The sequence below is a fragment of the Heptranchias perlo genome, chromosome 36 (assembly GCF_035084215.1).
Source record: "Heptranchias perlo isolate sHepPer1 chromosome 36, sHepPer1.hap1, whole genome shotgun sequence".
Taxonomy (NCBI): Eukaryota; Metazoa; Chordata; class Chondrichthyes; order Hexanchiformes; family Hexanchidae; genus Heptranchias; species Heptranchias perlo.
This window is the reverse complement of record NC_090360.1, coordinates 16,905,880-16,921,662: the sequence shown is the minus strand read 5'-3', so window position 1 is coordinate 16,921,662 and position 15,783 is coordinate 16,905,880. Positions and strand designations below refer to the sequence as shown.

Here is a 15,783-nt window from a genome sequence, read left to right as displayed (position 1 = left end):
AAAGGAGCTAGTTTTCTTACAAATTATTACCAGTAACAAATGGGATAAGTCCACAAATATTGAAAAAGGTGGGTTATACTTCAGAAATAAGGGGAGTTGGAAGGTTTGCCAACAGCAGTATGGAACGAGTTAAAGACATTACTGCTGACTAAGGAAAGTTGTCCTCTATGTGTGTGTTTTGAATGGGTGTATTTCCGCTTCCGGGAGAGGGGAGGAGCGGCTGGCAGCGAGCTCCAGGCTGCCGCATGTTTTCCTGACACACGCTCAGTCTGTCAGGTAAAAGGAGGGGATGCGCTACTTGCAAGAAAGAATTGAAAACACCAACCTGAGCTCGGAGGGGTTGCTGTCGGAGAGAGAGACGGCTTTCTGTTGAGGCGTATTACCGTCAGCATGCTGTCAGCAAGGTGGCATTGACGGGGAGGAAGAAAAGAAAAAGAAAGCCGGCGGCAGTGAGGGGAGGAAATTGTGTTTTTTTTTTTTGCTTTCACCTCCCGAGAGGATGAAGAAGTTTTTTGACGCTCGGAGAGAAGGCGCGGCCGCGGCTGGAGCGGTAGCGGGTGGCCAGTCTGGAAGTGCCGGCGGGTGGTCTTCCTTCCAGGGGAAAATGTACACGGTGGGCCGCTACCAGGTCACGGTGGAGGAGTTGATAGCGGAAGGTAAGGGAGGTGACCGGCGCTTGGCATCCGACTGTGAGGAGGGGAGAGAGAGGGGGGGGGGGGGGAAGCTGCCGTTAGACGGGCGGCGCGAGCCGCGCGGGTTTAAACTCGAACTCGAACCGAACGTTCCAAATTCGCGTTCTAGAATCAAGATTCGTTAAGTGTTGTCGGCTGGTCATGAATTGCGAGGCAAGGGAGGGCACATAGATTCATAGAAAGGTCACAGCACGGAAGGAAGCCATTCGGCCCATCGAGTCCGCGCTGGCTCTATGCAAGAGCGATCCAGCTAGTCCCACTCCCCTATCCCCCTAGCCCTGCAATTTTTTTTTTAACTTTCAGGTGCTTATCCAGTTCCCTTTTGAAGGCCACGATTAAATCTGCCTGCACACCCCCACCAGGCAGTGCATTCCAGATCCTCACCACTCCCTGTGTTTTAAAAAAAAAAGTTTTTTCCTCTTTTGGTTCTTTTGCTCATCACCCTAAATCTATGTCCTCTGGTTCTTGACCCTTCTGCCAATTGGAACAGTTTCTCTCTATCTACTCTGTCTAGATGTGGAGATGCCGGTGATGGACTGGGGTTGACAATTGTAAACAATTTTACAACACCAAGTTATAGTCCAGCAATTTTATTTTAAATTCACAAGCTTTCGGAGGCTTCCTCCTTCGTCATTTTCACATCGTTCACCTGACGAAGGAGGAAGCCTCCGAAAGCTTGTGAATTTAAAATAAAATTGCTGGACTACTCTGTCTAGACCCTTTTGTGATTTTGAATACCTCGATCAAATCTCCTCGCAACCATCTCTGTTCCAAGGAGAACAACCCCAGCTTCTCCAGTCTATCCACATAACTAAAATCCCTCATTCCTGGAATCATTCTAATAAATCTCTTTTGCACCCTTTCTAAGGCCGTCACATCTTTCCTAAAGTGCGGTGCCCAGAACTGGACACAATACTCCAGTTGTGGCCATTGTCAATCTAATGGAACAATTTACATGTATTCATCATGAATTTAAATATTCTTGAAGTGATACTTAGTTTGGAAGGGGTAAGATTTTTGAACGCATTGCTTTTTTTTTTAAAGAAAAGGACTGAACAGGCTGGGGCTCTTTTCTCTAGAAAATGGGTGACCTAATAGAGGTCTTCAAGATTGCAGGGTAGACTTAGAGAAGATGTGGGGGAGTACGAAACTAGGGGCTATAAATATAAGATAGTTAATAAATCCAATAAGGAATTCAGGCAAAACTTCTTTCCCCACAGAGTAGTGGAACTTGCTACCACAAGGAGTAGTTGAGGCAAATAGTAGAGATGCATTTAAGGGGAAGCTAGATAAGTACGTGAGAGAGAAGCAAATAGAAGGTTATGCAGATAGCATTAGATGAAGTAGGGTGGGAGGAGGCTTGGGTGGAGTATAAACACTGGCATAGACCAGTTGGGCTGAATGGCCTGTTTGTGCTGTAAATCTGTGTAAAACTTCGTTATTGTCTTTTTTTTAGTGCATTGCATTCAAAAATTCCCTCCTTTCTAATTTGAAAGATCACCAAGAATTTTGAGAGTGGGTGAAGGAAATAAAGTATTTTACGGCAATGCTTTTTAGAAGATATATTTCTGGTTTCTACTACCAGCGTCTCTAAAGCTGGGTTTGGTAACAGTCAAACTAGCACTGCTATTTTGTCAAAAAATGCTGATCTTGGTACGTTCAATGAGAACAATCCATACCTAAGTAGAAATAAAAAGAAAAGTGAATGCTGGAGGTCTGCAATTTAAAAACTGGAAATGCACAGCAGGTCGATCAGTATCTGCCCAAAGTTGAATTTTCAACTTTAACCCTTCATTGGTATTGGTTTCCAAGTAGTTTGGCACTATTTCTTTTTACTCGTCTGGTGTTTTGCTGATCTTGTTTTGTTTCTAATGTCATAACAGAGTAAATGGTGCCAGCAAGCATATCATTGCATCAGTTGCATGTGATAGTATTTGCACATGACTCTATCCCAAACCAAAAATTTACCAAACTCTATTTTTGTTAAACACTTTTATTTCAGATTATTTGGTTATATATGATGATTGCCATGAAAATTCAGTATTTTCCTTAATTTAGGATTTGTTGGACGGCCTGTGTCGGAATCTGAAATTTGTGACTTTTTTTAACTGGAACAATAAGTATCATGTTTGTGTTATCAGTGACTATTTGTGAAATTCTATTTTGAGTGCTTTTTTTTGTAATACTGTAATCCTACAAATGTTAAATTCTGGGAAACAAGCTTTAAGCTATGAATAAAATCTTTTCATCTTATCTCATCCACTCACTTAAGATTTCAGGCACTGTTGTTCATATTAATTTAATTATTTTCTTGTTCAAACAAACTTGATCCCAGCTCTAACAACTTTAGTCTTGTGTTTGTTACTTTTTATTAAAAGCATGTGATTGATAATTGCATTGCCCACATGAGCATGGGTTCACAGGTGTGAAAAAATGTGCCTTCTGTCGAGTACACAAAAAATGATGCCATGACAGCAGAGATTAATGGTTGGTAACTATTATCTGCTAATGAACATTCCAGCATGTTTAATCAACTCAGTCTCCTGTTCTGACATGAAGCTTGCTGAAATGCCATTGGTCAGTAAGTTTAAATATGCTTTCAACCTTTTGCTTGATGTTGCATTTAACTTAGATGCCTTTGATGGCATTCCTGTCTCTGGGGCAATTTAGACCCACCTTGAAATGTGGTTTCTCCAATCTCCTTAAGAACAGCAATGTGAACAGCCATCATAATTTTTCTTGGCAGAGTGGGCTGAGTGCTCAGCTAACCTCTACAGGCCAGCAATGATTCTTTCACATTTTTGGCCTGCATGGACCTTTGCCAGGTAGAGACAATAACAGTAGTTTTGGATACAAACAATAGTTTGTTGCCCCTGCAGCTGTGAAATTTTGTTTCATTAGTGACTGTCAGGCATAGGAAATGGATCACAAAATCAGCACTAGATTGGTAGTCATTAAATAGTCAGAAGGGTGGCTACTGTTGGGAGATGGCACCAAATCAGTGGTGCAGTAATGTGCTTGTTGGGGTTAAAGGAAACTACTGGGGCAGAGTAAGAGGGAGCATTTCATGCTCTACTTAGGAATGCTTGATGGCAAAACTGGGTACCAAAAGTTTTCTGTTCCCAGTATCAACGTTCTTCCACTAGATGAGTTCAGAGGGAAAAAAAACAGATCAGTACCATTAGTAGTAATTTCAATATGGCAGAGTATATTTACTTCAATGCTTTTGAAATGTCCAAATTAACTACATGGCAAGCTAACTACGTAAAAACTACCGTGCAGACAATGATGCCCTACGACTTGGTTGATTTCTTGCTGTCGATGGCAGCTTGTCATTGTATTTTCATTTAATGCTGCACAAACATTCTGGTATATAACTATAGCTTTTTTCCTTTTTTTAAGGAATGTTTTTGAAATATTTTAGATGAGTAAAAGTTTGAGTTCTTTTCTCAAGACTTTGAATTTCATTGGATCCTTATTCATGGGACACAGCTAAAAATGATATTGCACAACTTTCTGGGAGTGAAAATCTGGAGACATTTTACTGAATTATTATGCCACACCTGTTGGGTTACAGTGTTTCGATGTAAACATAACCCTTAACCCTGCCCTCTCAGGAATAGTACAGTAATTCTTTACTTCCGATGAGAGTATCCACAATTCTGTGTGATTGAATTACCTAGGAATCTAAATGACAAATGTATAATGTAACACCAACAGTCTATTCTAGTTTGATCTGGAGCTCATTCGAATATGCACGAGTTCAGCCAGTTAAACAAAAAAACTTGCATTTATATAGCACCTGAAATACAACTTAAAAAATGCTGGAAATACACAGGTCAGACAGCAGCTGTAAAGAGAAAAGACAGGTTATGGTGTTTTGGTTGGGGATTCTTTGTTAGATTTCAGATTTGCAGATTTGCTTTTTTTATTTTGTATGCTTATCACTTTTAATATGTGTCCCAAAAGTATCAAGAGCTTCAGACAGTGGAATACTTCAGAAGTGCAGTCTGAATGTGATAGCCATTTTGCTTGCAACAGGATGTCACTAACAGTAATGAGATGACTGACCACTTAAACAGTTTGGGTTTTGGTTGAAGAAGGAATATTGACCAGGGCACCGAGAAAACTCTTTCCTTTTGGAATAATGCCATGGGAGTGTTGGTATGCTATTCCATCACGAGGAACCACAGCTGAACCTGACTTTGCCCCTCTCTGTCCACTTGCACACTTCTGTTTGCTGTCCAGCAACTGCCAATATACATCCTCAGGGAGGGAAGAGACTCATGTGGAGCATAAATGCCAGCATAAGCCAGTTGGGTTGAATGGCCTGTTTCTGTGCTGTAGTTGCAATGTAACTCAAAGTAACCCAGCACAAATGAGAGATCAAATCTGGAACAATCTTGATCCGTGTGGCTCAGCTACTCACTGAACAAGCACTCAACCATTGAGGAAGTCAAATTTGATGTTTTGAACGAAATGCAAATCTTGTTCCGATTGTATGATTTGGACAGTGATTGATTACAATAGAAACATTTCATACATACTAACGATATCACAAGTGAGGAAGTCCAAGAAATAACTTGCAGTTCCTCCATCAGAGCATCTGATTTTTTTTATATGTTGCATTTTTGGACACATAACCCTCTGTACTTTGTTTCCCCTTATAAAAATGTAGTATGTTGAGAACTAGAAAAGGGAAGTACGTTTGAGTCCAGAGGAATAGGAAGTGAAACCTCAACCTGGTTGAGTGCAAATGGTGTTCCAATACAAGGAGCCTATTTTCCCAGTACACCACATGCGCTTGCTATTTTTCCCATAAATCTCATCTGTGGAAAATAACAAGAGGGAGTGAGAACTAGATTATGAAAACACAGTTGCGTCCAAGAAAACAGTAAATGAAGCTTCAGCCTTGGTTGAACATTGATTTTCCCATATCTCATATTTCCAGTTATCACTGCCTTTTTCAGTATTGCTGCTCAAAGAAAAAGCAGGGGTATAGTTAAACTGCATGCATGCTTTTCTTTCCCTGTTTTGCATTCATGTAAGCTTTTAAATCAGTAAGCAGATTTATTTAATAAAAAGTGCAATTAAATTATTGTATGTTAAATATAATTTAGAATGACTGACTTCTGTGAACTCCTCAATATGATATATTACTTATTTTTTTTCTTCCTGACTAAAAACTCTTCAAAACTATTGATAACTTGGAAATATATTGCCGTTCCTTCATTGTCGCTGGGTCAAAATCCTGGAACTCCCTACCTGACAGCACTGTGGGAGAACCTTCACCACACGGACTGCAGCGGTTCAAGAAGGCAGCTTACCACCACCTACTCTAGGGCAATTAGGGATAGGCAATAATTGCTGGCCTTGCCAGCGATGCCCAGATCCCATGAACGAATTTTATAAAAAAAAAGTGTTTAGAATGTAGACTGAGAAATCATGGCTTGTACTCTCAATTTTTTTTCAGTATTTAGTTTGGTACTGCAATAATCCCACACATACTAGTTTAATGTGGTTGGGTGACATTCCATTGTTTAAGCTTTACAAATGACTGAAAAATAATAGAGGCACAGGCTTTACAGCTGGAGTGGGAAAAGAGCCAGAACAACTGTCATTTTTTGTCACCATGTCAGAGTGGTGCGTTTGCACCACGTTGATGGATTTCAATAGTAATTGTATCTACATGCTCGTGTTTGGGGAAATAAAAATAAATTTGCCAAACACCACTTGCCTTTTTTTTAAATTTCCAATTATAACCTTTTGGCTAGTTTTTGAAGGATGCTGTGGTGGATGGAAGCACTTTAAGCATGCAGTATTACCATCCAGCTCTCTAAAATACTGTAGGCTAGATGTGGAGCAAAGATCTATTTTCACTGCCTCAATAAGTTACATTAGCAACAACCTTAATAGTGAGCTCCCTACTACACCAACATGGAATTTTACATTTCCTCCACCAGGTATCCCTATGGCTTCTTCGAATGAAATGGACAATTTGTGCAGTTACAGCCAGTTTTATGTTGTGGACCTATACTCATCAACTGGATTGAGACGACGGGTTTCCATTCAGTTAGGACCATTTACACTGTCGGGCTGAAGTCTTTTATGCTCAGGAGGGGGCTCTCTAGTGCCGTAAAATTTATATGCTTGGAGGCAATGTCCACATTGTTAAACGTTTACATTGACTCCAGGTAGGTTTAAAAAGTGTTCAGGAGGTCTAAAGGCTATCTTGTGCCTTTTGTAAAATCTGATTTGACATCGAATAACATTTCATACTTCCCATCTCCTTGTTTTTAAAGAATCAATCTTTTATAGGGTGGCTATTAGTATAGAGATATTAAATTACCCTTGTGATCATTTTTCCCAAAATTTTACATTGGTTTACCTATTCGTGGCAGAGTTTCACACTTTTTTGCTTTAATGGCATTTGCAGGAGTCTATGTTGATGAATGTCTGTTCGCATAGCTACATGAACTAGTACATTACAGTCTTGAAGTTCAGGATCTTTTTCTTGGCATTTGCTGTATTCAGTTTATTTCTCCCCCTCCCCCCCCCCCCCCCCCACCCCCCACCCTTCACCCCGGCACCTATCTCTTCTTTGAATGCAGTTGAATGGATGCTGGTGTCGGCAAAATTCTGTTGTATTTTTTACATTGGCTTGTGCCTCCCTTTATACAGATGCTTGAGGGGGAGGGGAAAATCTAGGGCCTCTAAATTTGCTGGGAGTCTTCTACACCATTTTCCCCCTACTGATCAAGCTCTAAGGATTGCAACACAAATTATATTTCTGTGCCATTGTCCATGATTTTAAGCTTGACTTAGATGGTGACACTCTTACGTTTGATTCATTCATTGGTTCAAGGCCCACTCTCAAGCATGTGATCTCGGCTGGCACTTGGGTACAGTACAGAAGGTGTGCTGGATCATCAGGTGCTGTATTTCTGTTGAGATGTTAAGCCAAAGCCTTGTCTACTTGCTCAAGAAGATGTAAAAAATCCAGTGGCTCTATTCAATGAAGAGCAGGGAGTTTTTCCAGTGTTCTGGACAACATTCATCTCGCAGCAGAAAACATCCAAAATACCAAATTAACTGACCTTTCTACTCACATGCTGTTTGTGGGATATTTCTGTGTGCAAATTGGCTGCCGCATTGCCTACAAAAGTGATTACTTTTTTTAAAAAAAAGTTTACTTTGGACATGAAGGTCTATGGAACATTCTAAGGATAAGGCACTGTATAATTATAACTTCCTTTCCTTCCTTCCCTCCCTTCTCTTCCCAATCTGCTGCCACAGTTGAGTAAGAACCATTTTGGAGGCTGGTTAACTGTATGTACAAGACCTATTTAACTGCATATGTGGTTCTATTGACCTTCACCTCCACATGCACTAAAACATTCTGATTGCAAGATTTTTATGTGGATTTCTGCCAATTTTATCATTTTATTGGAATCATTTATTTCCTGAAGGAAAATGTATACCTGTACATCAGTTAGATGAGCTAAATGTGTATCCGCACCTTATGAATTGTGACCACAATATGATGCAACTAGAAAGGGAAAAAGTCAGTCAAAAGCTAGAACACCAATTTGGTTTAGAGCAGATTTTAGAAAGATGAGGAGCGAGCCGGTTTTGAATTGAGGTAGAAGGAGATATTGGCACACAGGACTGTGGAGCAACAGTCAGATGTTTTTGGACATGAGATTGCAAAGTTACAGAATAAGTATTCCTTTTTTTTAAAAAAAGAAACTACAAATAGTTTTAGCATGTCATGGATAAATAAGGGTTTAGAAACCATTTAAAATTGAAGGACTATAATAATGAAAAAACTAAAAATGAGAAAATAAAAAGTAAAGAGCAAGTTAAGGAAAGCTAAGAGGAAAAACTTTTAAAAAAATCAAAAGCAACAGTGAAGTATTTTACAAGTAAAAAGAGAATTGTTAAAAGCGTGGTGGGACCCCTGTGAAGAAAGGATTGTCAATTTATAGATGATCAAAAAATGGTGGAAACATGAAAAACTTCATGGCGAGGAAGTGAATCTTGAAGTGGTTGAGAGCGAGATGCGTAATAATATGAAAGAGAAATTTTAGTTAGGCTATTGGAAGACAAAGTGTCAGGGCCTGACAGGATACATCCTAGGTTCCTGAGGGAGGAAATTGCTGATGCTCTAGAAATTCTATTTTGGGGTCTATTGAGTGTGGATGTGTGCTGGAGGACTGAAGAGTGGCCAATGTGGTAACCATTTTTAAAAAGGGAGACAGAGCTAATCTGGGTAATTACTGACCAGCTAGTTCAATATCTAGGGAAAATTTTAATCTTTAAGGATGAAATTACCATTTATCTAGATAAAAATAAATTAATTAGAATTATCCAGCACGGATTTCAAAAGGGATGATTGTGCTTAACAAACCATATAGAATTCTTTTGAAGAGGGAACAGATATGGTAGCTGGGGAAATGCAGTGGATGCAGTGTACATGGACTTTAGGAAAGCCTTTAACATGATAACAGATGGGATATTACTAAGGAAGATTAAGGGGTATGGATTTGAGGAAAACTGGTTTAAAAATTTGTGACAAGGGTGAGAACAGAGTAAGAATTAAGGTCAGTTTTTTCAGAGTGCTTGGAAGTGGATAGTGGTGTCCCAGAGTTCAGTTCTGGGGCCACTTCTGTTCACTGTGATTTGGATATAGATCTAGAGGGAGTGTTGTTGAAATTTGCCAGTGAAAGCAAAATAGGAGGTATGGTTAATTCTTAGACCAAAGGGATATTGATAAGGGGAGAATAAACTAAAAAATGGCAGATAGAATTCAGTGTCAGTAAATATGATATGATGTATTTTGGTTTAAAAAAATAAAAGTAATTATACTCCTGAATGAAAGTAGGCTCAGTCCTGTGGACGATCCGAGGGATTTGGTGGATCAGGCTCGCAGGACGTTAAAGGCAACGCCTCATGTTGATCAGACCATTAAAAAGGCTAATGGAATTCCAGGTTTTATCATGAGGTATAGAATATAAAAGCCAACAGGTAACTATAATAACACCTCAGTTAGAGTACTGTGTGCAATATTGGGTTACACACTGTGTAGGAAGGATATTGAGATTGAGAGAGGATACAATACAGATTCAATAGGAAGTTGCCTGATTTGAGTAGATATAAATACGAGGAATGACTTGAAAATGTGGAGCTTTTTTCGTTAGAACACAGATTACGGGGCAATATGGTGGAAGTGTTTAAAATTATGAAAGGATGGGAAAGGGTAGTTAGAAGCAGTTTCCGGTAGTTGAGGGGTCTAGAATGAGAAGCCATAGATACAAAATTAATTGAGATTTAAAAGAGGGCAGGAGAAACTTCTTCACACAATGTTATGAGGTTCACTTCTAGGGTTAGTGGTTGAAGCAGGAACCATCTCAACATTCAAGATCAGAGTAAATAGATGGATGAGGAAAAAGGGCGTGAAGGAATATAGGAGCAGGATCAGTAAATGTGATTAGTACTATTTCGTGTGGAGGGGTAATGCCAACATGGACTGGTTGGGCTGAATGGCTTGTTTCTGTGTTGTAACCTTGGTGTTCCTATAATTTTTTTTTTTAAAAATCTTAATTTCCTGGATATCTATAAGAAGGATTAGCTGAAAGCTGGGGAAAATATATTCTGCGAATCAATGCGTAAGGATTGTGGAGATGGACAGACTGAATGCTAATGGATTAGGTGGTAAAAGCCAGAAGAAATGTAGCCCCCATGTACATTTTCAATTATGAAACAAATTGATTGTATGCTGTAAATTTAAAATTCAATGTTTAAAGGTGAAGTAAATCTACTTATTACATTTAAAATAAATTGTGATGGATTTTGGAAGTTGCTTAATTAATATGCAACAATTATATTACCACCCACTCTATCTGTAGCAGTTGTGTAATATTTTGTCCGATAAAGCAATTATTCAATAGAAAATTAAAGATGTACTGAATAACAGTGCAGTGCCACATGTTTTAAGGGTAATGTAATTCTGGTTCAGGGTTGGCCCTGAGAACATTGTCATGACACATGCAGCAAGCTTGGAAATTAAGGTGACTTCCATGCATCAGCATACTCTTGTCATGATATTTTGTGCTCACAGGTGCATAAAGTAAGCTCAGCTTGTCCAAAGGGCCGGAAGAGGACGTGGTTAATCAAATGACAGATGGTGTAATTGTGGTGATGTCAGTTTTCCAAAAGTTGGGTAGCTTTTATATTTGGGAGCGCCATTAATGGAATGAGATCCCCAAATCTACAGACAGTGGCATTCCACCAACGGAAAAAAGCCTCTAGTCTTGGATGCCAAAAATCACTTGATTCACTAACATCTGGCCCATAGATGTTTTATCCAGATTTGTGGTGGGAGTTTTGCTGCAGCAGCAGGAGAATGGTGGACTCTTTCTTTGTGATATGTGTGCTTGGTTTTCATGTGTCTTTAGCTCTCCTCCACCATATGTAATTTGTAGAGGCAGGGGAAGAGCATCATGAGCCTGATCGCAACTTCTGTGGCATACTGCAGAGAGTTTTTATTGCAGGTTTCAGGACACTACAGTCAGTGGTTGTTGGAGGCCAATCATCTCAGCCCCAGGGCATTGCTGCAGGAGTTCCTCAGGGCAGTGTCCTAGGCCCAACCATCTTCAGCTGCTTCATCAATGACCTTCCCTCCATCATAAGGTCAGAAATGGGGATGTTCGCTGATGACTGCACAGTGTTCAGTTCCATTCGCAACGCCTCAAATAATGAAGCAGTCCGAGCCCGCATGCAGCAAGACCTGGACAACATCCAGGCTTGGGCTGATAAGTGGCAAGTAACATTCGTGCCAGATAAGTGCCAGGCAATGACCATCTCCAAGAAGAGAGAGTCTAACCACCTCCCCTTGACATTCAATGGCATTACCATCGCCGAATCCCCCACCATCAACATCCTGGGGGTCACCATTGACCAGAAACTTAACTGGACCAGCCATATAAATACTGTGGCTACGAGAGCAGGTCAGAGGCTGGGTATTCTGCGGCGAGTGACTCACCACCTGACTCCCCAAAGCTTTTCCACCATCTACAAGGCACAAGTCAGGAGTGTGATGGAATACTCTCCACTTGCTTGGATGAGTGCAGCTCCAACAACACTCAAGAAGCTCGACACCATCCAAGATAAAGCAGCCCGCTTGATTGGCACCCCATCCACCACTCTAAACATTCACTCCCTTCACCACCAGTGCACTGTGGCTGCAGTGTGTACCATCCACAGGATGCACTGCAGCAACTCGCCAAGACTTCTTCGACAGCACCTCCCAAACCCGCGACCTCTACCACCAAGAAGGACAAGAGCAGCAGGCACATGGGAACAACACCACCTGCACGTTCCCCTCCAAGTCAGACACCATCCCGACTTGGAAATATATCGCCGTTCCTTCATTGTCGCTGGGTCAAAATCCTGGAACTCCCTCCCTAACAGCACTGTGGGAGAACCGTCACCACACGGACTGCAGCGGTTCAAGAAGACGGCTCACCACCACCTTCTCGAGGGCAATTAGGGATGGGCAATAAATGCTGGCCTCGTCAGTGACGCCCGCATCCCATGAACGAATAAAAAAAAAGTCAGCTGGTGAGTAGGGAGTGTCTGGCCCCCTCCACACTCAAACTCATGTGAAAGTAGAGATATATCCTACTGCACTTCTTAATGATATTAGAGCACCCACAAGTACTGAATTTCAACATCACTGGACCTGTTAGTATTTTTTTGATTTACATGGTCTTAACTTAGTCATATTTAGGTCATGGTGGCTTGTACAACTCTACCTAATTAGTGGATCAACTTTTTTGTCTGTTCTCTGGTGTCACTTTTGTGTATCTATTGAGTATTTAGTCTATCTTTTAAATCATGCTTTAACATTCTTAAAGTTCCAATAAAGTGCATCTGAGGTATTGACAGATTTACTTCAACCTTCTTAGAATTGTAGCAGCATTTTGGGCAAAATGGAATGTTTTTTCTAATTCTTTTAAGATGTATTCATGCTCTGAGAAGCCACAACACGATGTGATGTGAATAAACACCTGTGCACTGAAAATATTATATTAATAGATTAAATGCAAATTAGTTACTGGTTTGAATAGTTCTGTTTTTGTCTTTTATTAAAAACTAAGACTAAAATTATTGAATTTATCACAATTTCTAGTCTGTTTCTAATAAGGCAGTTTTGAGCAGCATGGTAAGGCACCGTCTCCCTATTTAGGCTATTGCAAGCGCACATGTTTGGTAGAATGGCAGAGCACCAGTGTAAATCAGTTAATGCTTGTATTTTAGTATATTTTGCACCCTGAAATTGGTCCATTTTACCCCCATTTTCATGGGCACAACAAGGACTAATTTTTCTCCCTTTTTTTGCCACCTCATATCTACGTCAAGCCCTTCCAAGTCATGTTAGTAGAGACCACATGAAGCATAAACAGAGTAGAATTGATTGGGGGGGTTGGGGGGTTTTGGGTGAGAAATAGCTTGAAGACAATTTGTTTCAGCAGGATGTTTATTTCAGTGTGTCGTACATAATATTTTGAATTTATACCCTTGATAATTTCCCATAGCAAGAGACAATTTGCATTTATTTAGCACTTTGCACATCCTCAATGTCCTCAAGCTCTTCATATCTTCTGGATTACTCTTTGAAGCGTAGTCATTGTTTTGTAGGCAAAGATGGTGTTAACTGTCCAATACTATGGCAAATGTTTTTGTTTTACAAGAAATACCTTATTTTCCAACTTTATGTTTCGGATTTCTCTGTGGCACTTAACATTAGTTGAGAAGATAAATAGGTGATCTACTTCCAAGATTCTAGTGATTAGGAGAGAATCTTGCAGAATTAGCACTTGCAATGTTTCTACAGTTTGTAAGTTATTTTCCCTGTGCAAGGCCCTGTGTTGGCCTAGTGGCACTTCCAAATGCTAGTCTTAGGCCACTGACTGCTGAGATCTACTTGAGCAAATCAGCAATGTTTAACCAGTTTGTTAATTACTTTAATTTGAAAACCTAACGATGATAATGTAAAATGTACATCTTAATATTTCTGTGTTTCTAACCTAGTTATTTCAAGTAAATTAGTACTGCTTCAATAAAATGAATAGTGTCAGTGAATAAGTTAGGATCCATGCATCTGTTTTGTGATGCTTGTTTTATTTTGTTCTGAGAAATAGAACCTTCCATTTATATGATGTCTTATCGCATCTTTGGGATGTCCTGAAGCTCTTTATAACCCATGAATTACTTGCACTTGTGCAAGGGTAAGGATGAGCTAGGCCTCGGTTGTGGAACTGCATTCTACCAAAGAGTCAATACCTTTTCAGCAGAGGAGAAATTTAATGGGGGAAGGGGAGAAATATAGTACTATTTTTAAAAATGTGGGTGTAGGTGACCTTTTAGAGAGCACCTATAGTAGAATTATTTGAATAAGCACTTAGATGATTGTACAGTTTTTTATATGTAATCTTATTTATAGCCCCATAATATTTTCTAAATCCACATTAATATTTGTGCTGTGGTGTCCTTCATTACAGAACAAGATGACCTCTGCAGAAGGTTGTTTGTTCAAGCCCAGTACTATGGTTTGAGCTCATAATTTAGGCTGGCAATAAGGGAGTGCTATATTTTTTGGAGATGCCATTGTTCGAATGAGACTTTAAACTGAAGTCCTATTTGCTTCAGGTGGATGTTAAAGATCCTCTGACAAAGAACAGTGTGTGACCTGCCAACATTTCTCCCTCCAGTACCAGTGTGACAAAAATAGGAAGTTGTACCTTTTTGGTTTCATGTATTTTAAAAGCTATAGCAATGGAGGCTGCTTCTACATTTAAATTTGAAATGGTGGATTGGAGATGCTCTGTTCGCAGCGTTGGCGTTCACAGATGAGCAGATACAGGTTATCTTTGGGAGTGTGTTATGATTACATAATAGCCTGTTGAATATATTAATTTGATTGTTGTCATGAGTCATGATCATCTTCTGAAGATGTGGAACATCCCAGAATAGAGAATATAACTGTTACAAATCATTATACCATTGTTTGCTAAGACTATCAACATTTTGCGTGACTTCAAAAAGAAACTGTTGGAACCTCAAAGGCAAAATAATCCTTAAAACTCAATAAACATCTATGATTGAATAGATTTCTATTATCTTCACTGTTCTACATATTTGTGGAGCTCTGTAACTAACGGTAGTGTATTTACCACCAGTGACTGTACACTTGGAGCTGAAAGAACTCTTGAAACTGACAGCTCAGTAATACATGTAACTTATTGGGCTGCATAGTATTTTGTCCATGTGTCTGCTTCTGAGATTCATTTTTGGCTGCACCTATTACTCTTGCACACCAATTCGGAATAAGCAGTCAACAAAGGGATACCAATAAAAAGAGGACCCAATTAAATCACTCATATTTTGAAAATCTTGTTGGCTGCATCTTTCATGGTCAGCTCTTGGATGAGAGATAAGATTTTCAATATATAAAATAAAAATTCTATTACACTTCTACGTTAGAATCTGGCAGTTGAGTTTTGCTGCATTTTCAGGTCCTTAGACGAATAGGATTAAGCTAACCCTATCTCTCGGAAAGTACCATTGTCATTCTGTGCATATCAGATAGTGGACTACAACTCTCAGAATGCGCCAGTTTTGGTGTGTGTCGCTCTGATGAGACTATAACTTCCAGAATTAAACTTTCTTTCCTCAGTACAGTACTGGACAGGGATCAACAAACTTACAAACAGGAAGTCGTGGCTTGCTTTGTGAATGGCCAGTTTTGATCGTTTTTTAAAAAACAAATTCTGGCATTTTTAAAGACAAATTTCTTTTCGGCAAAATGCATAGATTTTTCTTTCGGATGCTTTTTCTGATTAGAAATTAAATCCAGAAGGGAGAAACATTTCTCAATGCCTGTCACCATGTCTAGCACTACTAAAAAGGTAAATCTCTACTTCTCTCGAGGTCCATTGCTTTCAGTTTTAAAGTTCTGATCGGTGGTTTGGATTGAAACTGTTAAATCTCTTAACTTTGCTCCAGACATCAAACTACTGTGAGCATG

General features: G+C 39.7%; 1 protein-coding gene across 2 annotated transcripts in view; it reads left to right on the top strand.

Moving 5' to 3' along the window:
- Positions 1–208: 208 nt before the first annotated feature.
- Positions 209–15,783, top strand: part of LOC137304147 (AP2-associated protein kinase 1-like) — a 77,475-nt gene continuing 61,900 nt past the window's right edge. For both annotated transcript variants that reach the window (XM_067972647.1, XM_067972648.1), the window contains exon 1: positions 209–656. In XM_067972647.1, coding sequence (XP_067828748.1) covers positions 500–656 — 157 coding nt within the window. In that variant the 5' untranslated portion in view covers positions 209–499. The remainder of the gene's footprint in view (positions 657–15,783) is intronic.